The following is a 23567-nucleotide window of genomic DNA, read 5'->3' as shown; positions in this document are numbered from 1 at the left end:
CAGCAGCCCAGTCCTTTTTGTCTTTAGCCCAGGCGAGACGCTTCTGACGCTGTCTGTTGTTCAAGAGTGGCTTGACACAAGTCTTGCATACGTCTGTGCGTAGTGGTTCTTGAAGCACTGACTCCAGCTGCAGTCCACTCTTTGTGAATCCACATTTTTGAATGGGTTTTGTTTCATAATCCTCTCCAGGGTGCGGTTATCCCTATTGCTTGTACACTTTTTTTCTACCACATCTTTTCCTTCCCTTCGCCTCTCTATTAATGTGCTTGGACACAGAGCTCTGTGAACAGCCAGCCTCTTTTGCAATGACCTTTTGTGTCTTGCCCTCCTTGTGCAAGGTGTCAATGGTCATCTTTTGGACAACTGTCAAGTCAGCAGTCTTCCCCATGATTGTGTAGCCTACAGAACTAGACTGAGAGACCATTTAAAGGCCTTTGCAGGTGTTTTGAGTTAATTAGCTGATTAGAGTGTGGCACCAGGTGTCTTCAATATTGAACCTTTTCACAATATTCTAATTTTCTGAGATACTGAATTTGGGATTTTTCCTTAGTTGTCAGTTATAATCATCAAAATTAAAAGAAATAAACATTTGAAATATATCAGTCTGTGTGTAATGAATGAATATAATATACAAGTTTCACTTTTTGAATGGAATTAGTGAAATAAAAAAACTTTGATATTCTAATTATATGACCAGCACCTGTATGTATGTGTATATATGTATGTATGTATGTATGTATGTATGTGTATATATATATATATATACACATACACACACTTTTTTTTATCAATTTATTCCTATGATGGCAAAATTTTCATCATCCATCTTCAGTGTCACATGATCCTTCAGAAATCATTCTAATATGCTGATTTGCTGCTTAAGAAACATTTATCATCAATGTTGAAAAGAGTTGTGCTGCTTAGTATTTTTGTGGAAACGGTGATACTTTTTTTCAGGATTAGTTAAATACAAAGTTCAAAAGAGCAGCATTTATTTGAAATAGAAATCTTTTGTAACCATTGTCTTTACTGTCACTTTTGATAAATTTCATAAAGTAAAAATCTTACTGCCCCCAAACAGTAGTATATGACCTGGACATTTTTTTTTACCACTTTTGTTACATTAAGCCCATGATAATATTTAATTTCCATCACTGTGTGCTGTGTGGTTTTAAGACAGTGACGATGGGACATGACTTGACGCTTTTAATGTGGTAATTCTTGGTGCACCAACAATGAAAGCATGGTCAAACTGTGTAGAAGGGGCTTTAAATGTTTTCACTTTCTTCCCACAAGAACAGAGTCACACACAACTGGTCACAGCAGGTTTAGAGCTACGTCACATTACAAGAACTGCTACACTGCCGGGAAACAAGTGGAAGAAAGCCAGAACTAATTCTGTCATCAACTGGTGGGTGGAGAGAGATGAAAAAGTATCAGCATGACTAGCATAATAAGAAAAAACGACACAGGACACACAATTTGCCAAAAATAATGTTACGGTTTATTATTTCTGTACTATTTCACTTATTTACAAGCAAAATGTATATAACGCTTTGTGCAGTTTGACAGCTCAACATCAGTGATTCTCTGATTAATGTTTTAAACGGTCACACCTACAGTTCAGCAAAGTTGCAAAAAGCATGTCCAGACGCAAACATGATGCTTTTCAGCCACGCTTCAGAAAAGAAGAGGTGGGATCCCGCTGCCGAACAGCAGCCTCCATGAGGGAGGAACCCTCCACTGCACTGAGCCCTGCGTCTAAGAGAAAATATCACCATTAACAAAACAGCAACACTATCTATGCGGAAAAAAACCTTTCACTTCTGAAATTATGTAACCACATCCTCCTAAGGAAATGTGCCATGCTCAACAATAAGTTTTGAAATTCCATTCAATGGTGCTTCTGCACATTTTTCTTTTATAATAACCAGATCTCATTTCCCCATGGGTCCCCAAAGTCTTTAAGTTTCATCAAAGTTAAGGCCATAAAAAGTCTTAAATATGTTAAAAGGTATAATAAAAGTCTTAATTATAATTTTAAGAGGTCATAAATTTGGGGAAGGAAGAAACAGGAATCGCAATATGGCTTAAAGGGTTAGTTCACCCAAAAATGAAAATTATCCCATGATTTACTCACCCTTAAGCCATCCTTGGTGACTATCTTCTTTCAGATGAACACAATCGGAGTTCTATTTAAAAATATCCTTGCTCTTCCAAGCTTTATAATGGTAGTGAATGGGGGGTGAGATTTTAAAGCTTAAAAAATACATCCATCCATCATAAAAATAGTCCATACGACTCCAGTGGGGTTTAATAAAGGCCTTCTGAAGCAAAGCGATGGGTTTAGTAAGAAAAATATCGATTTGCGGCGGAAGAGTAACCCCTGACCCGGCGCATGAAGCAATGATGAACGCGGAAGCTCAGAGGATAGAGCAAAACAAAACACCAGTCACAAATTAGAAGTCTAAAGCAAGAAATTTTAAAGAGAAATGTTTGAGGATTTCGATATAAGTTTGAGTTAGTTGCACAGCCCTATTTGTTTAAGCCGCGAGAGGCATCTCAATCAAGCTTACAATACTCCTACATCCTTTGTCATACATCACATCAGTAGTTACTTTTGTGCCGCAAGCCGACTTGCACAGCATGTGTACGGTTGTCTGCCGGAAGCTAGTTATTTTAGATTATAAAGTTTTAAATATGGATATTTTTCTTACAAAAACCCATCGCTTTGCTTCAGAAGGACTTTATTAACCTCTTAGAGCTGTATGGATTATTTTTATGCCGGATGGATGCATTTTTTGGGCTTCAGAATCTCGACCCCCATTCACTACCATTATAAAGCTTGGAAGAGCCAGGATATTTTTAAATATACAGTACTGTGCAAAAGTCTTGGGCCACCTTTAGATGTTGTTTTAGCAAAGATATAATAACCATATATAATCATTTCTCAGTCTCTTTATTAGAATATAACCAGAAAATACAGTAAATTTGTATGCAGTATTAAAAGTCAGAAAAAACAGCTTTTATAGGCTAAAGTGGCAAGTATTTAGTGACCTTCCCTTACACTTAAGCAATAGCAGGAACCTGGCTCTCTTAAACCTAAATTGAACGGAAAACAAGCTGGTGGTGGCCTAAGACTTTTGCACAGTACTGTATCTCTAATTGTGTTCGTCTGAAAGAAGATAGTCATATACACCCAGGATGGCTTGAGGGTGAGTAAATCATGGGATGATTTTCATCCCTTTAATGTGATGATTAAACTACAAAAGATGATGATTAAATGAAATAAACATGAGTTCTACGCATTTCAAAGTAAAAACACGGCATAGTTGCGCACATTCTACATCCTTGCAGTTTGTAATCAATGAATAACCCACATTTAAGCCAAGCGACTGCTTATGGTCTACTGTTAATGAATTATAACAATGTTTACTTTTATGTCATAACTGCAAACTTGTCGCATTACTAGCAGAGAATGAATTTTCCTTCTGCTCTTTTTGTTCAGACCAATGCGAAAATCAACCCATATTTTTACGCAGCATACACGTGTTGTTATAAATGTTAACTGGTTGATCGACAAGAATCTAATGTGCATTCTAAATCAGGATAATAAGGTGTGTGTCTGTATGTATCATCCCTGTTCTTAAAAATTTGTTTAAAGTCTGACATGTGAAATTCATTTTTTTTTATCATTTTATAAAACTTTGTTTGGTCACACTTTACAATAGTTATAGTTAATTTGTTAACATTAGTTAATGTATTAACTAACATGAACTAACCAGGAGCAATACGTTTGTTGCTCTATTTGTTAATCTTTGTTAACGTTAGTAAATAAAAATACAGCAGTTCATAGTTTGTTCATGTTAGTTCACAGTGCATTAACTAATGTTAACAAATACAACTCTTGATTTTAATAATGTATTAGTAAATGTTGAAATTAACATTAACAAAGATTAATAAATGCAGTTCATTATTAGTTCATGTTAACTAATTTAGTTAACTAATGTTAACTAATGAACCTTATTGTAAAGTGTTACCCTTTCTTTTTGTCAAAACCTATTTGAACTGTAAAGTTTTTTTAGACTGGCTTTTAACAGTCATTTTAGGGTTTAGTATTTTACCATAGACATTGCCCTACTCCACTCATATGGTATTAATTTAATTTGTGCAGGTCTTAAAATGCCTTCAATTTTATTTTAAAAACACTGCAGATACTCCGTTTGTTTCATTACCATTATTCAGATCAAAGTCCCTTTTAAGGAAAGTCTGTTCACTCGGTGGCCATATTTGCAACGCCTCCGGGCAGCTATTTCGGGCATCGAAGACCAAGTCCTATCTATTTGAATGGGAGAATCCTGAAATCTCAAAAACTGCTTGGCAAACTCACAATTAAATAACATTTCAAATCAGTAACAAAATCTGACATGGACTGTCCCATAAATGTTGTTTCTTATGCTCAAATAGCGTTAAAAAAAAGTTTATTCTTCAGGCTAGACGAGCCAATGCGCATGTGCAGTCCTAAGAGCGAGACTCAGGTTTCTATGGGAACTGGAGCCTCTAAAGGCAGCTGCAGTGACGCAATGGCTTTATCAATCAGCGATTGGCTCTTTTACTTCGAAGGCGGGACGTATTCTGCCATATTGCACATTGCAGTTTCTCCCAACTAATAGGAGTAAACCGTCTTTCTTTATCTATAGTCTTTGTTCAGATTCAGTATATTTTCTCACACACTTACAGGTTTTTCCAGCAGATGAAGCCAGTCATTGAGATGGTTGATGAGAGCAAATGCATCAGGGATGTTGTCCCCTTCTGAGCAGAAGATCAGCACAACTGCCATAGGGATGTCCTCTGTGCAGCTGACAAGACAAAAAAAAAAAACTCTATTGGCCGAATTCACAATTGTAGATTTGATCATTTTTCGAATTTATGACGGTTTTTACCAGTCTGTGTAAAGGGCTTTGGTCACTCCTCCTCCAGGAATATAGAGCCGCTGCTCTGAGTCAGAGATCCCAGGGAACATGCTGACTCTCTCCATCTCCCTCCAGCCCAGCTCCTCCACCCTCTGGCCCTCCTCCTTCTGCAGAGACGGGCTCAGCAGGTACCGCAGAGGAGTGCTGCTCAACAAGACAACGTGGACATCAGCAACACAAGCATTTAAATACTACTGATACAAAAATATTTGAATCATCTGGTGTTTTAGTGCTTTTAGTCGATGTCTGAACTTAAGTCAGTTCTCCTCAAGTTCACATAGATGTAGAGAATCATCTACTAAAGTTTGAGGCATAATAAAATTGTATAGTATATTGTTTTTTTCATTTAAAACATACATCTTAATTGAAAAATGTGTGTGCTACCTTAAAGGGTTAGTTCACCCAAAAATGAAAATATGTCATTAATTACTCACCCTCATGCCGTTCCACACCTGTAAGGCCTTCGTTTTTCTTCAGAACACAAATTAAGATATTTTTGTTGAAATCCGATGGCTCAGTGAGGCCTGTATAGCCAGCAATGACATTTCCTCTCTCAAGATCCATTAATGTACTAAAAACATATTTAAATCAGTTCATGTGAGTACAGTGGTTCAATATTAATATTATAAAGCGATGATAATATTTTTGGTGTGCCAAAAAAACAAAATAACGACTTATATAGTGATGGCCAATTTCAAAACACTGCTTCGTGAAGCTTCAGAACATTATGAATCAGTGTGTCGAATCATGATTCGGATCGCGTTTCAAACCGCCTAACTGCTGAAATCACGTGACTTTGGCGCTCCAAACCGCTGATTCATAACGCTTAAATATGTTTTTAGTACATTAATGGATCTTGAAAGGGAAAATGTCATTGCTGGCTATGCAGGTCTCACTGAGCCATCGGATTTCAACAAAAATATCTTAATTTGCGTTCCTAAGATTAACGAAGGTCTTACAGGTGTGAAATGACATGAGGGTGAGTAATAAATGACATTATTTTCATTTTTGGGTAAACTAACCAATTAAAATACATGCCATGAAGTTTGATATGTTATTTAATACAAAGACCAGAAAATTAACTTAACTAATACAATCACATTTATACAATTTTGTGTACCACAAATACTTGGCCGTTATTTACATTCTATCTATCTGTCCTCACTATTTCATTACCCATGAAGCTGTTGGTCGTCTCTCTGATAAGCGTGACTGCTGGACAGCAGCACACTTCTGAGGAATCCACTACTCTTGATCCAGGAAACAATCAGCTTTCGGAATGATCTGACCTTTGTCTAAAATAAACAGTAAACAGCAGTCATGTGCAACTGAAATAAAAAATATTGTCTTAGTGGGTGACTAATATATTGTACGGTATTTGGCATTTTATAATTATCGCCATCAGCTGAAAGTTTTTCTGTTTCATATATAAAAAAAACATTAAGATAAAAAAAATTTTTAAATAAATAAACAAATACATAATGTTTATATATTACTTTGGTTTAAATAAATAAATTGATTAAAATATATCAATATAGTACTATAATACTGTAGTGAGTTAAAAATCATAATGATGTAACATAATAGAAACTAAATGTTTACCAAAAAATACTTAACATATTTATAATATTATTTTTTCTCAATATTAATGGGGTCTTTATTCATTAAAATATATAGCTTCCGCTAAATATTTAGTATGCCATTAAATCATATTTGGAGGTTGTGATATCTAAAAGTATTGAAACTCTCTGCAATATCAGCAAGATATTGGCATCAGCCATCAAAAACTCATACTCATATCGGTCGACCACTAAATTGTACACCTCCAATAAAGTGTAAACTTGTATAAATGCACACCACTAACCTGGATGATGGGTGTTCTTATCTGCAGGACAGCCAGTTTTAAGTCACTGTGGGAGTAAACTGCACAAACACATTCAAAACATTAGCCACTGTACATGCAAGAATTGGAGGTGTAAGAAAATATGATTCTCAGGAATTAAAGGTTAAAGCTATAGTATCCCATTACCCTCTGCGTTGGTGCTGAGCTGGGCAGCATCCTCAGTGGATGTTGCATACGGGTTGTTCCCAACCATGGGAATCAGACAGTCCGTGTGGAAGTATCCCACTCTGGGCATATCTAATGTTGAGATGAGGAGATCCACGGCGAGCTGTCCCACATTTCCAACAGATACTGCTGGCTATGCACATGACAAACAATTATAAGTAGCTCAATGTTTGATAACTGCAGCATACAGAGGATCACATGAGTTTGTATGTTGATGATGAAGCTAAAATACTAATGACGGCAAATAACTTACTTACCATTATCAACGTAAAGCCTTTAAAAGATGGAACAGCATCCCCCGCCGAAACGAACATTTTTAAACGGTTTATATCTAATTTAGAAGATAATTTTAGATGAATTGCAGTGGATCTGTAGTGATTTTTACTTTCAATTTCCTGCGCTGTGAGAAAAAGGACCTGACGTTACTGCGTCATGGCTCTCCGGGACAGCCTGATGCCTGAATAAAAACAATCAAAAATTATTCATTTGCGATGTGTATATTGACCAGTTTTGAAAGCAAAACATTGTAACAAACATAACGATATTTAAATTTTTATCATACCTTAAGAGACAATAATTTGGCCGTTACAAGCATTTATTGCGATAGAAACTTGTCAAACGTGTCAAAATAAAAGTCAATAAAAGTCTTTAGCCAGCAAATTTACCAGCTAAACAAATTTTTAATATAAAAAATATATAATAATAATTATTATTATTATTATTATTATAATAATCGTTGTTGTTGTTGTTAATTACCATATTATTATTATTATTATTATTATTATTATTATTATTATAGATCTTTTGGAAGTTTCTGTATTCAGGTCCTCTATATGGTGAAAGTTATATTTGCACTAAAAAACATCTAAGAAGAGAAGTCAAGTATTTCATACATATAAACATTTAACTCCTTAAAATTTAAAACAAAGCTATTTTATGCACCGCTTTGGATGCACAATGCTATAATATATGTATTAAAAATTACTACGGTACAGTGCCTGTGCTAGAGGATATTTGTTTTTGCGTATCATCAGCCTGTTAGTGAGGGAAACGATAGTCAGGAGAGACAGAGGAGGAAGAGTAGTTTTGGAGAGCTGCTCACTCTTCACTGGAGCTGCAGTTCAGGTCAGGGTCAGAAAGTGAAGGATCAGACCACTGCAGCCATTAGTGAGAGACAAGCTGAGAGTAAATCCAGTGATCGTTTAAAAGTCTGTTTATAGAACATCATAAAGTCTACATAATTTTCTGCTAGATATGAGTGTCCATTCATGGAAACCTAATTCACAAATTAGGGGGAATTTTTCTGTTCTTTAGAATGAAGTGTCATTCATTACGTTAAAAATCCACACCCTCACACATTTTATCAAAAATCAGTTGAAGTTCGATCAAAGCCATGATCAGATGTTTATTCCAGGACATGTCATGTATCTTTAAGCACAGATGTAACCAAGCGTCTTTTATCATTGGCCGAAAGAGAAAACGAAGTTCTCACAGTGCTCAGGTGTACGACTCCCATCAGAGTATGACATCCAGCACTGATGCGGCTGAAAACCTTCAGCCCGTTACTGTTGGTGAGGACAACGAGATGCCAATGGGAAAGAGAAGGAGGATGGATAGTTTTGAGAAGCTGCCGTCTTGTCATTTCTGTGACTGGAGAGGCAGATCAGACCAAGATACCGCTGCGAAATATGAGGGTAAATCAAATGACCATTTGAAAATGTGTAACTGTTTTCTGTTTACTAGAGATCATAAAGTCTACATAATGTTCATCCATTAATGGGAACTTTATTGTTTAGCATTCCCTGCTAGATCAGAATTCTCAGGTTCAAACCCCTCCAGCTCCAGTCCACCTCAGTCCAGCTCCAGATCACAACAACAGAGTGACAACTGAGTGTGAGTTTACGGCCATATCCTCAAACATTACACTCACTGCTGTCCATGCTTGATATTTCAAGTCAAGTAAACTGATTCATCTTTTAACAGACGACATTCTGAGCCGGTATGAAATCGGTAGAATGCTTGGTGAGGGAGGATTCGGATCTGTCCATGAAGGGAAACGCTTGAAGGATGGCCTTGAGGTATCATCATTTCCTTACAATATTTAGCTAACAAATTGTTTTGTCTTACTATATCCATTTCAAGTCTTTTTAGTGTTTATTATTTTCACTATTTAGTGCACTTGACATGTTGGAAATGTAACAATTTTCTTTATGGTTGATCAGGTGGCTGTTAACCCTTGTTAACAACAGGGGTCCCAAAGTTCCAGAGATCATTGAGCTGCAGGACTGGCAGGACCAACCTGACCAATACATCATGGTCTTGGAGCGTCCCTCATCCTGCCAAGATCTGTGGAATTTTTGGGACAGTCATGAAGACATCCTTAATGAGGACACAGCACAGTTTATAATGACGCAAGAGACAATGGCCGCTCACATGTGCTTTCGCCGTGGAGTTTTCCACTGTGACATTAATCTGGAGAACCTGCTAATAAACACTTGAGGTCAAACTGATCGACTTCGGGTGCGGGGATCTCCTGCAGGAATCTGGATGTGAAAGATTCTGTGATATGTATTGTGCATCAAACCTGTAGTTTTAGACTTCTAGTTTTAGAAGTTCTAGTAACAAGTTAAATTGGTATCATATAAACCATATATCTAAATTTTGAAGTAGCATATATTTTTTTTTAATTAAATATTTTTTTACAGAGAAAACATGCGGTGGGATTTCAAGCTTACCCATCAAACAAAATCTCTTTCCTTCAGGCATAAATGAGTACTGCCCACCTGAGTACTTCACAGATGGCAAGTACCACGGTAAACCAGCTACTGTGTGGTCTCTGGAAGTGCTCTTATTCTTGCTGGTGTGTGGACGCTTTCCAAAACGAGACAGGCAGATGATTGATGACGACATCTGGTCCGAGCCTGGATTGTCCAACGGTAAGATGGCATTCAGCACAACGAAGAAGACCAATTGTAATTTAAATCATACAAAACAAAGAAACAAGGAAAAAGTAGCACCCGAGCCAAGTGGCTTTATAAAAGATGGATAATGTGGATAAAATAGGAATTTTTCCTGATTTTCTGAACATACAGTATAGAATAGTCAAATCTTACAGCTTAAAGGGTTAAGTCACCCAAAAATGAAAATTCTTTCATTAATTACTCATGTCGTTCCACACCCATAAGACCTTTGTTCATCTTCAGAACACAAATGAAGATATTTTTGATAAAAATGGCTCAGTGAGGCCTCCATTGCCAGCAAGATCATTAAGACTTTCAGATGCCCAGAAAGCTACTAAAGACGTATTTAAAACAGTTCATGTGACTACAGTGGTTCAACCTTAATGTTATGAAGCAACAAGAATACTTTTTGTGCACCAAAAAAAAAAAAAAATAATGACTTTATTCAACAATATCTAGTGATGGGCGATTTCAAAACACTGCTTCATGAAGCTTCGAATCTTTTGTTTCGAATCAGTGGTTCGGAGCGTGTATCAAACTACCAAAGTCACGCCCCCCAGTGGTGAACAATTGAAATTTCGAAACACTTATTAAGTAACCAAGCCTCGTTTACTGAAATCATGTGACTTTGGCAGTTAGATACACGCTTCAAACCACAAACCACTGGACGTCCGCACACACACAAGAACACGGACAGCCGAAGTATACTTTGGACTTACAATGGTCGCTGCGTGCATGTGTCCGTTAAGTCTTTTTTTAAAGTGTATATATTTATATATTAGGCTATATTATATATCATATATTTTAAGGCCTTTTTTTGTATATATTTAAGTATTATGATGAGATTTCAGTTCTTTAAATGCCATAAAACTTTGCATATAAAAGCATAGGCCTATCTTTTCCATTGCTAGAAGGAAATAAGAGAGAACTGTTTTTAATTCTTAGTCATTCATATTTTTATGTTTCTACTACACTGTAAATGTAATATAGTAATTTGGCCAGACATCCCAAATTAAACAGCTCAGGACATTTAGAATATGTGAATTTTCACAGAAATAGGCTACTGGTGTCACGATTATAGTTAGTTTCCCTTTCATGGACTTTTATTTTATTGATCGTCTGTTTCAACTGTGTGACAACTGATAAAAGTTTATCAAAAGAGTAAATCATCTTTTAAAAGTAACTTTACGCTTCAAATGAAGATCGTATCAATTACATAGTTAGACCAGTAGGTGGCGACAAGTGAATGTTTAAAAAATGTATTAGCCAATGAATTTATCAAGAAATTCGTTCAAAAACGCTGATTCATCCATTAATGAAATGAGTGAGTCATTGAATCATGCATAACGAATTGAATGAATGTGTTTGTGCCACACACAATTCATAAATGATGTTCATGTGCCTGCTTGATACTCAAGAAAACATTGTTTGGAGGAAACACGAAAGATGTTTATGTGAACGTCTCTGCATTTTCCATACACTTCTATTTATCTTTATATAGAAAAAACTGTAGGCCTATAAGTCAAAGCTTACTCCTGTTTCTTTAGCTGGTATTATAAATATTGGAAACTTTACACTTTGTCTTGAAACTTCATTTTTCACTGCTCATTTGAATGATGTTATTTTATTTTCAAATATATTGAAAATACTATTACTATACTAAAATAATAAAAAAAAATAAGGACGCAAAATAATTTTTTAGTAACAAGAAAACTAAAGCTCAGTTCAGTGATTACTTGAATGACCAGAAGATGACGCTATACTCATATAAAGATTAGTGAAGGCAAATCATTTGCCTTGTCCTAGGTTATTAGTCTCATGATGCTGAATCATAAGATTCAAATAAAATTCAGAAGAACATTGTGTGTAAATAAAGTCGTTGACACCCTATAAATTCTATAAAAAGAACAGAGAAGAAATATTTTAAAACAAAATATTTGATTAAATGTGCATCAATCAGTTATTAGCAACTCTCTAGCTATATAAAACTATAGGCTACTGTATGAAATAAAAATATAATAGACCAATATAATTGATAGATAATTATCTGCACACACACACACACACACACACACACACACACACACACACACTTTGTGTAAAAAACGAAATCTATTTCAGTAAACTCAATATAAACTCAGGCTGAAGATGGTACTCCCCTGAGCCAAGGGTTATAAAACTTACAAAACACAATAAAGTAACTGTGACTTGTGTTTACTGCAGGGATATTCAGAAATATGGTGTTTCATAAATGACAATGTAAGAAATCAATACAGTCATCAGCCTCACCCAAAGGCTCTCATAAAGCGTTCAGTCCAGCAGAGAAATACAATAGCTACAAGCTAAACACTATAAAAATGTTTCTTTGAAATGTTTCTACTTTTATAACCAACAAGAGCAAGCTTATGAATTGCAGACATGCAAACTCAATGGTATGTCGTCTTTGGCTGTATTAAATATATGTGTCTACTGTCTTGTAGAGTTAATAAACCTTTTTCTTTTGTCTTTGGTCACTTAATTACATGGACTGAATTGAAAACATCATTTCCTCTATTTTTCTGTACTTTTTTTTCTTTTCTTTTTTTTATTATTAAAAGAAAGCCATTCGGTTTTGATGTTCAATATATTCTCTCTCTCTTTTTTTCTTTTTTCTTTTTGTACAGAAACAAGTTTCTACAATAGTGCCTGATGGCAAATTTGAACAGATATTTATGTCAAATCTTTTTTTTTTTTTTTTTACTGTAGAAATGACTTTATAGAAGTAGAGAACTCTTTGTGATAGTCTTAAAGAACCATTTTAGAAATATTTATGTTATTGTACTAAAGTTTTTCTTTTAGTATTTTGCAGTTTTTTAGTATTGAGATAAATCTTTTAATTCTGTTTTTTTTTTTTAAATATTTTGAATTAGTTTTAATTTTTGTATTTCCTTTTTTCATTCTAATTAGTTAAAGGGTTAGTTTACCCAAAAATGTAAATTCTGTCTTTAATTACTCACCCTCATGTCGCTCCACACCGTCAAACACAAATTAAGATATTTTTGATAAAATCCAACGACTCAGTGAGGCCTCCATTGCCTGCAAGATAATGAACACTTTCAGATGTCCAGAAAGCTACTAAAGACCTATTTAAAACAGTTCATGTGACTACAGTGGTTCAACCTTAATGTTATGAAGCGACGAGAATATTTTTTGTGCGCCAAAAAAACAAAATAACAACTTTATTCAACAATATCTAGTGATGGGCGATTTCAAAACACTGCTTCATGAAGCTTCGAAGCTTTACAAATCTCTTGCTTCGGATCAGTGGTTCGGAGCGTGTATCAAACTGCCAAAGTCATGTGATTTCAGTAAATGAGGCTTTGTTACGTCATAAGTGTTTTGAAATTTCAATGGTTCACCACTGGGGGGCGTGACTTTGGCAGTTTGATACATGCTCCGAACCACTGATTTGAAAAAAAAAGATTCGTAAAGCTTCGAAGCTTCATAAAGCAGTGTTTCGAAATCACCCATATAGATATTGTTGAATAAAGTCGCTATTTTGTTTTTTTGGTGCACAAAAAGTATTCTCGTCGCTTCATAACATGAGTAATTAATAACAAAATTTTCACTTTTTCATTTTTTTTTTTCATTATGTTTTTTAAAATATGTCGATATAGTTTTTATTGATTTTTTTTAGTTTTCGTTATATTAGTACTTAATTGTATTTTGTAATTTAGCACAACTGGAATGCTGTAGTGATAAATGATCTTTCACTAAAAAGATCAGTTTCACAAAGATTAGTTTTCCACATAATACAAATGCTTTGTTAAACTAAGAAAACAGCTTTTTAGGGTGTGAAATGTTCAGTGTACTGTACATCTCCAGGGGTCACAAGCATTAGAGCTGATTATCTGCATGATGAAAATAGTGCATCTGCCAGTTAACCTCACATAGGGTCACCAGCATCTCCGATTTGTTGGAACTCTCCTCTGCAGGTCCAGTTCTGGATAAGAGTCATTCTAACAAATGTTCAGTTTAATGATTTTATATATATATTCTCTGCTTATGCATTTGCATTCAGAGCCTGCTGTCCTGAAGTGTGCTGTGATTCTGAAGGGCTTGTGTATGTGTGCGTGTGTGTTTTCTTGAAGGATCAAAGGGACTTTAACAGCAGACTTCACCTGTGAGCTATCTATAGAGCATTAGATAATGACTTAAAACAAAACCCCTATGTTCACATGCACCGCAGTCGTAACACAGCATTTAATTATTTAATTATATCAAAGTCACAATGTACCAGCACAATAATTCAGTCAGTGTTCAGAGACCACAAACACACACATCCAAAATATTTCTGCTGTAACATGTCAGAAATTTAAATGCCAGGTTTAATTGTGCACAAATGTGCACAATGTGTTGAATAGGGCTGTTGAAATTACGAAATTAAGAATTGTAAATGGCTGTGAAAAATTTAATAAAAGAACTCAATTACATTTCTTTCCTAAAATGTATTGTTGATCCCTCCTTTTTCTTTGCATCTTCCTTCTAGACAGACAAAAGCTACTAAAAAGTATTTACTTTTTGGGGTCTTTAAGTGTCTTTAACTATTATGAATATGAACTAACATTTAAATGAATCATTTTATACTTATTGTGACACTTAACGTGTACATATATGTTTTATACTGTACGAATACCTACATGTAATTAATATCTGTAATTGCATCTATAATTACAGGTGACCCTTCCTATACCCCTTAACCCACACTTAAACCTACTCATACCACCTGTCCCTAACTTAACCTTAATAGCAGCAAAAGTATTTTGCATAACAATATGAACACAGTAAGTACATTGTACCTAACAATATTTATTTATTTATTTATTTGACCACTTTTGGTAAGCTATATGCTTAATTGGTAATACATTTTGTTGTTGTTGTTTTACATGAACAGTACCAATACTGTATCCCACAATGCAATGTGTTCGACATTATCTTCTATTCACAGCGTGATGAAGTTAAAGTAATATGTTCTGCGAAATCCTTCTTTAATAATAGTAATAATAATAATATGAAATAAAATAATTAAAATACAAAATGAAATGATAATATGAATACATTTGAATGTTCAATATTTAAGGACATTTCGTTTACTTTTGTATAATTCACAATTTTGTGCTGGGTCACCACTTGTCCGATGTAAATACTGGGTCCTGAGATGTGGTCTGTCACTGTAAACCCGAACAGAACTACTAACTTATAAAGATTGAGTACACTGCAATTAAAGTCTGTTAAATCATTGATGCAACTTGATGCAAAAAACTTGAGGAAAAACTAATTTATTAATTAAAAATTATAGAGACAAACAAATTAATGAAGTAATTAATAGTTTATAATAAAATCTAGAGTATTGTATCTTAACAGATGAAGATGAAGATCGGAATATAGAGAAAGAAGGAACAAAATTATATTTGCAAGATATTTGCAGAATGAAATGAGAGGTAGAAGAGAAGAAGCAGAAGCAGCCAGAAATAGAAGACGCAGAAGACATGCGAGAAGCAAAAAGAGCAAAGAAAAAGCTAAACTATCAAAGACCCAGTCCATTTTATACCATAAGCATAGGAAAACTTACATCCCACTCAAACTTATGTTTTGGTCTAATAAGAAAAGGTCAAATGGACTTGTCCATTATGCCATAGTTGGTTTAACGGCTAGGTCAGAGTGACTTGTCAAATGTCAAAGATAGATGAAAATAGATGAAAAAGGTGTTGTTTTGACACCCTTAAGAGAATATTGCAGATCTTGCATTATCACATGTCTGAAGAAACGGAAACAGACATATTTTCATACAAAGGTACGTCAAGTTCAAATGAGCAACTAATTCTGAACATATCATCGCTTCTGCAGTACTTGGAAGGCGTCCAATATCTAACCACAAACATGTCAACATAACCTGTCACATTGGAACACTTTGAAGAACAATTCAATATAGTAAGCATAGGCCTACTCTTAAAGATACAAGAAGAACCATAAAGGAGTACAATAAAGAGTAAATACTTGAAAATATGATGAGGATATGGAGTAGGAGTATGAATATATGAAATCAAAAGTAATATTGATAAATCATAAGCCATAAATGATTAACATGAAATATGAATAAAACGCATGAATATGAAAATTGACCATTTTGGATCCACCAAACTTAAAACAATTACATTTTCTGAACGAGGAGTTTAGTTTTATTTTTGTGTAGCTCAACATTTTTGAGTAAACCCTTATACTTAAATTATTATTTTTAAGTTTACTGAGCAATATAAAGTGACGTAATCCATGTCACGTCGTTGCCGACATTACCGACGTTATCAGAAGAATCCATTCTGAGTTGCAGCAGATTTCAAGATCCCAGCATGCTTTGCGTCACACTCGGTAAGGGAGAATAAATGTTGAAATTGAGTGTTATTTTGTGTTTTTGCACACAGATTAATACAGGGGAAGATGTGTTTTTGTTTAATGTTCTGTTATTTTGGTATTTAAATGCATGGGCGGACTGGCCATCTGGAGTAGTAGACCTACCGGGAGTTTTCCCGGTGGGCCGCTGGACAGTGTGGGCCGGCCCGTTGCAACGTAAATATGTGTTAAGAATGAGTTATATTAAATTTACGTAGTCTATATCCTTCCGTCAGCCCAGACGAATTGTTCGCGCGGGCGCGGCCCACTTGAGGCAAAAACTCTAATCCGTTTAGTGTGCTCAGTCTGTCTAATAGCGCTCGTAAATGTCAAAATGTTTGAGATATCCAATCAAATCGAAGGAGGCGGGATTTACTGTCCACAGAAACCGAGCAGCGTGGCACTTTTTAATGCTTCAAGAATGCGAGCCGACTAGATAAGATAAGCAGCTGAACATGACGAGACATTATACAGCAATATTTGCCTACTGTTTACGATAAAAACAACGGACATTCATTTCCAGGGATGCAAACTACATCTGACCTTTTTGTATTTTTCATATTTGAATGCCTTTTGCGTTATTCGTCACACAATGTACAAAGAAACATTAACGTAGCAGTTTTCAACATGTCAGATAAGAGTGAATGTTTGTGTAGCCTATCTGTTGTCAGGATTTCTTCAGTAATTTCAAATTCATTTGAAAATGATTCATAAAACTAAAAATATCATTCTCAAACTTACACTAAAACATGGCAAAACCGGCAACTTTTATATTCAAGTAGCCTATGTCCCGTCTTAGGAAAATGTCTAAAATAAAAATATAATTTTGCTTATTAGTTCACATGCATTATTTTACACACTGCATGGCGATCAAAAGTTTGAAATAAGACTTCTTTAATGTTTTTGAAAGAGGAATGCAGAATTTATTTGATCGAAAATACAGTCAAATAGCTGTTTTCTATGTGGATTTATTGTAAAATGTAATTTATTCCTGTGATCAAAGCTGAATTTTCAGCATCATTACTCCAGTCCTCAGTCACGTGATCCTTAAGAAATCATTCTAATATGCTGTATTTTTCATAAACATAAGACTTTTTACACTCTTTTCCACTATTCCATAAAATGACAGTTGTCAAGCTCCTGAAAAGACAAATACTATAACCACTAGAAAGGCACTATAAAACAGTCCACATTCTGCACTACATTCTAAGTCTTAGACCATACCAGGGCATTATTATATATGGACTGATTTAATGGTAAGTACTGAACTTTAGTAATATTAAACTTCCCTGTATGGAAAAGAGATTTGAAATTTTTTCAAAATTATTTACTATTTGCCATGTGCACCAGGAAAGACAAATAATAACAAAGAAGTATGCCAGTCATTCATTAATGTTAATGATAAACATTTCAATAGTAATAAAGCATTTATATTTCTGTATAAATAGCATTTATATTTTTATGTTATAAAAAGTGGTGTAAAAAAATTGCTCTGTGCATAATGAGTTGGTGGGTTTTATGGTGAGGTGTGTTGCGGACCGGGTGTAATGGGCCGATTTGTGACAGAAAGTCCGGGGCTACTTTTTTGCCCCAGTCCGCCCCTGTTTAAATGTGTTTCTCTGATGTTGAAGTTTTGTAAGGTTACCATCATGGTGAAGAGTAATGCCTGTGGTTAGGTCGAGAATGGGCTGTGAAACTTTAAGGCTTTACTGCATGTTGATTAACAGTTCATGCAAGTAAATAGTGATAGTCTCTTTGGTGGTTAAGTCCATGCTGGTGTGATGTTGCTAACTAACACTTAACTGAAAAAATAAGAAACATTATCTATGGTAAACAATAGTTTTAAGTACAGTGGACTTCAACATGAAATAAAATTTAAAAATTCAGTTTGACTTAATTGTTATTTATAATTATTCTTTACTTAAAATATTTGAGTTGCTTTACTTAAATGTTTTGAGGTAATCAGTGTTTACACAAATTTTGAGTATTCTGAACTTATTGGGTTTTACAGTGTGGAAAGAGCTTTTCCCATTCATCTATCACTGTGAAACTGCTTTGAAACAATCTGTACTGCATAAAACGCTATAGAAAAAATAAAGGTGACTTGACTTGACTTAAGTACATCTTTATGTAATTTTATAATCACTTCTATCGTCTTTTAAATATGGTTAATGGTTACTGCTGAATTTACTGACAAGCAATTATGGTAAACTAAAATATGCTTTAATGTTATTTCTATTGAAACGTGTATACAATGTATTTTTAAAAAATATATATATTAGTAATTACACATTTGTAATGATGAAGTTGCAATTTAGTACATTTAAAACTTTGAATGTAACACATTACAGTTAAATTTTTTAAGTACTTGTGCTTTAGTATTTTAGTAAACACATTAAAATAAATATTCTTTAAAGCACAACAAAAGATTATTAAAACAGTGGTTCAAAAACTTAAATAAAACCTTTAGTGTGACATAACAAAGAGCACTTTTAAAAAGTGTACTTAAGAGTGCTAAGAAACAGTCATGTGTCAGGGTTATGCTCTGTTATGTTCTGTTTTAGTTTCGTTTTCTCTCTGTTTGCCTGTTTATATTAGTTCCCTTAGTTACTTATTACATTCACCTGTCAGTCATTTGTTTCCTCATTATTTCCCTGTAGCAATGTTTAAAGTTCAGGAAAGAAGGAGGTGGGAACCGGAAAATGTTCAACATAAACTTTTAATCATAAAATAAACAAATAACAAAACAAAAGTAAAGCGGCAGTCACTCACGGACAACTGCCGCTTAAACTAAATTATACATATAGTCCTGACCTGATTCTGTCTCGTCCTTCACTGTTGTCACTCTTTTTATCCTTCCGGAGCTCCTCCGTGAGACTCGAGGCTGGTGTGGCGCGCAGGTGATGCTCATTAGCCCTCACGTTACTGGCCTTGCTCTGCTCCTACGGCCCTCCCAAGGCCCCTCCCGGCTTGCTACATACATTCCAATTGTATTTAAACCCTTAGTTTACTCTGTTATTTGTTCTGTGTCATCAGTTTTGTACTTGTGGATTCTACTGTAGCTTTCCTGTTGGATTTATTTCAAGACGCATTCATTACAGCCAGCGTTTGTGACATCATGAAAGTGTACTCTCTTTAAGCACACTTAAGTGGCCTTTTATTTCATTAATATTATATTCAGACTGTCCTCCAAAAAAAAAAAAAAGACCCTTTAGGTCGTTTTTCAAGCACCTTATTACGACCTATATTTACGCTTTAAAGTCATGCGCCCTCTAGCTGGCGTAAAAATAATGACAGTGTTGTGTTACGTCTGTCGTCATGAAATGACGTATGACTGTCATTACCAATCAAAATGCGTGTTCATTTAAATGCAATGTGTGGACTTTTTTAATAGTTGTGTTTGAGTCCCTCAATTGTCCTCAGTGTGAAAAGATGGATCTCAAAATCATTCAGTCACTGTTGTAAAGGGTTCAAATATGCAAAAGATGGTGGAAAACTGAAGAATTTTTGGGACCTGGAGATTTTTTCTGAAGAACAGATCTCAGTTTAACTGCTCAGAATAAAAAAGGGACTCATGAACAACCATCACACAACAAAAAAACAGTCATAGATCATCCAGGTAACCACACACAGTATTAAGAATCAATGGTTCACAAATTTTTGAACTGGGTCATTTGAATAAATTCAGCTATTTTTTTGTCTTATGGATTATATGTAAACATCTTTTATGTAAAATACCTTACTCAGAACAGTACTAAATAAAAAATAACATGCATTTTGTATTATCTCCCTTATTTTGTTAAAATTTTGCACATTTTCACAGATTCTGCAAGTGGTTCACATACTTTTTCTTACCACTGTAATTCGCCTGATTTTATACATTCTATTCCTAAAAATTGTGAAAATTTATTGTTTTCTGGCTGTTGAGATTTATGGAGTGTCTTGCCTTAAGCGCAGTTCTTTTTTACAAGAGGAGCCAAGATCTGTTTCTGAACACCTCCACCTGTCTGCTTACACACACCTGCAAGCATCACTGAGGTCAACCTAATCCTGCACACTCCTGCACATCCTAATTTTTGTTTTTTGTTTTTTATTTGGCAGCTATAGCTCACTCTGGCTAACAGCCTAAAACTCAGCATGCAGTGACCTTCGACTGCAGTACATTGTTCTTTTTTCTGATTCATCTTATTTTTGCAAAAGTGTGATCATGATCAAAACTGCATTTTTGAGAATTACATTTAGGATCTTTAGAGATGTGATTACATATCAAGAAACTGCATTTGTACCGCACTACACGTGTGTGTGCACGTGTTTTTGTGACATATCAGGACACAAATTTGTATAATGACATGGGTATGACATAGGTATTACAAGGAGAGGGTGACTTATGAGGACATTACCCTATGTCCCTATTTGTCAAAAGGCTTATAAATCATACAGAATGAGTTTTTTTGAGAAAGTAAAAATGCAGAATGTTTTCTGTGATGGGTAGGTTTAGGAGTAGGGGTAGTGTAGGGGGATAGAAAATACGGTTTGTACAGTATAAAAACCATTACGCCTATGGAATGTTCCCACAATTCACAAAAACAAACGTGTGTGTGTGTGGTTTCTGAGTGTAACAGTCACTTTTTTTAGTGGCCTAGGTAAAGAGTTAAAGAGTAAAAGAGAATCACAACAGTACAAACTTTGATTTGAAGCAAAAAAGTTTTTGGAAAGTTTGTGTACATAAAGGCTTTAATGAGAGAAAGAACTACAATCTCATGAAGCACTGCAAATGACATAATTCAATAAAAAAACAAATAGATAAACAGAAAAAAAAACTACTGATTTTACTGATTTACATAGTTTGTGTTTATTACTACACACACACAATTTTTTTCATTTCTGGAATATTTCTGTTGCACTAATGGCTCAGGCCAAAAAAGCCTACATGTTTCTATGACATTCTGGTCTCTGGATAAGGTTAGGCCCCTCTTTCAATGTAAGCCTATGGGACTTTTTTATCTATTTTAGTCCATTTGCTTAGAAAAATGATAGCATCAATAATAGCTCCTCAATAAGCCACATGATTTGAGGTATCATTCATGTTTCTAGAACATTCCACTTTGGTACTTTAATTGAACGCTGCAGTGATGTATTTTTGTAGGCCAATTTATGTATTTTTATAAGTTCACATCACCGTAGTTCTCTAGACAAAAACCCAATAGGATTTTCTTTTGGCTTTTAGATTATAGCAGGAAAATAAGCTCTGTGACCAACTAAAGTTTATGATTCTTACAAGTTTCGTCACAAATGGAACACAACATTTATGAATTTTGAAGCCTAGACCAGAAGTCAAAACCTAAACGTAGGCTTTAAACAAACTACATGTAAACACATTAGTCAATTTCTAAGTTGATGTCATCAACACCATCTATAATTGAAAATCACATTCTGAGTTCATTGTGATAGGTTGACTTCAACATCATCATTAAGCTTCCAAAAACTCTTTCAGTCTTTATTTAAAAACATTTTCCCTGAAAGTTTGAGTTAGAATAGTTTGCAAGAGCATGATTATAAATACAAAGAGGCTGTGAAAGTGGACTAGTGAGTAGATGAGTTTATCTGTTCAACGTGAAGACGTTTAATGTCCCAGACAACCTCTGCAGTCCCATTTAGACACTTGTTAGCAACTGCCTTTTTCAAGTAAAAGCATTAAAAAAAATCATAAGTGGGGTATTACTGATGTATTTTGTTGTAGAATGAAAAGTGAAAATATCTTGAGCTTGAGTTAACCGCAGACTTTATTTCAGTCATTTAACCAAAAACCCATTCAAAAAACCTATTGACTTCAAGATGATGGAACTAGAAGTGCTAAAATGTATCTCATTTCTGGGTTTTGGCCTACAAAAATATGACATCCCTGCAGCACTCTATTTACTGCTTGTAAAATACACTAGAAAATACAAATGCACTATTTGTAGCCTAGATGCATATTTAGGGCTGCTTAGTTTCTAAGTTGATGTCATCAACACCATCTATAATTGAAAACCACATTCTGAGTTCATTGTGAATCATCTCTGCAGCACCATCACCTTTTTGCTGACATTGCAAAGCCCACATGAACTGATGTCTTCCAATGTCTTCACAGGATAAACCCTCTAAAGCCTTGTCTTTGGAACAAAGTGAGTAAAGGACAAACCTGCACACACACCATTGAATTGCTGGAGAGCGTTGGATAGCTACTCTTCACCTTCTGACTGAAATAGCAGCTCCTCACGCCTGTGGGGAGTAAGCGGGTGGTTAGGTAACAGATAATCATTGAGAGCTCTGCCCTCCTATACAGCTCTCATTATCCACGCTAAAGCTGACGTTATCTAAAGATAAGAGCCCGTGGCAGTGCATGGACTGGCTGATAGAGCTGCAGGCTCAGAGCCAACTGGTGCCTGAACACTGGGAGAACATTACAGGATAGATAAGGCCAGTTTTTATCCTGCAAACATCATCCTGTTAGCTGGAGAATTATCTGCTCATATAAAAGAAAACTCACAAATGAGATCTCTTTAATATATCCATTCTGTCTACTTGATGGCAGTGAGATTCAATACAGATCAAATGGAGGCTCCTGCTTTTGTCCTGATTAAAAAAGTTTTCTCACACGTGTCTCCTCTAGAGATTCATGAGATTTTCATTGTCTCAAATGAGATGCAGAGGAGATCAAATGGAGATTTTGCATCAGTCTCCTACTTTCTTTTTCTCAGTTGGTTATTCTAGACACCAAGGAGATGCAATGGAGGTCAATGGAGGTCAGGTGGGGACTATTGCACAAGTCTTTCGCTTGTCTGTTAGACTCTAAAGGAAACACGGCCAATTATAGAGGGCTTTTTTAGATCTCAAATGAAACTCTAGAGATCTCAACAATGGCTTTGCAATTGCCAAAGAAATGGGGCTCAGATTTATCAAGACACCAAAGTCTGCAATGATACACATTCAGATGTCAGAGATATCAACATGAAGTTAAATATGTCTCATCAAAGACCATTCAAGACCATAAAAGTCATTAAAACCCATAGAAAAGTTAATTTTTAAACAGGAGATTTAAATAATCAAATAATGAATAGGATATTACACAGATGAGCCGTTACATTATGACCACCTATC

General features: G+C 35.0%; 2 protein-coding genes and 1 pseudogene across 2 annotated transcripts in view; 1 reads left to right on the top strand and 2 right to left on the bottom strand.

Annotated features, from left to right (window-relative positions):
* rnmt (RNA (guanine-7-) methyltransferase) overlaps window positions 1-23567 on the bottom strand; it is a 210518-nt gene that overhangs the window by 177530 nt on the left and 9421 nt on the right. The window lies entirely within an intron of this gene.
* On the bottom strand, window positions 1482-7498 carry psmg2 (proteasome (prosome, macropain) assembly chaperone 2). The gene is made up of 7 exons (XM_051873120.1): window positions 7299-7498; window positions 7003-7174; window positions 6838-6896; window positions 6150-6268; window positions 4944-5117; window positions 4739-4859; window positions 1482-1761 (listed from the first exon to the last, which is right to left on the bottom strand). The coding sequence occupies exons 1-7, from the start codon at window positions 7353-7355 to the stop codon at window positions 1681-1683; spliced, it is 783 nt and encodes a 260-aa protein (XP_051729080.1). The 5' UTR covers window positions 7356-7498; the 3' UTR covers window positions 1482-1680.
* On the top strand, window positions 8580-20548 carry LOC127501305 (serine/threonine-protein kinase pim-3-like; annotated as a pseudogene).

Source organism: Ctenopharyngodon idella, chromosome 19 (assembly GCF_019924925.1).
Source record: "Ctenopharyngodon idella isolate HZGC_01 chromosome 19, HZGC01, whole genome shotgun sequence".
In the NCBI taxonomy this organism is placed as follows: Eukaryota; Metazoa; Chordata; class Actinopteri; order Cypriniformes; family Xenocyprididae; genus Ctenopharyngodon; species Ctenopharyngodon idella.
Note: the sequence above shows the minus strand (reverse complement) of the source record. Positions and strands in the feature narration are given on the sequence as shown.

What these genes read in the sequence shown, in the direction of transcription:
- psmg2 (XM_051873120.1), bottom strand. Translation starts at nt 7,355, where the DNA reads ATGTTCGTTTCGGCGGGGGATGCTGTTCCATCTTTTAAAGGCTTTACG. An exon ending in GCTCAGCACCAACGCAGAGG is followed by an intron (nt 6,897 to 7,002) that starts GTAATGGGATAC and finishes GTGTTTGTGCAG; the next exon opens with TTTACTCCCACAGTGACTTA. An exon ending in AAAGCCCTTTACACAGACTG is followed by an intron (nt 4,860 to 4,943) that starts GTAAAAACCGTC and finishes TTGTCTTGTCAG; the next exon opens with CTGCACAGAGGACATCCCTA.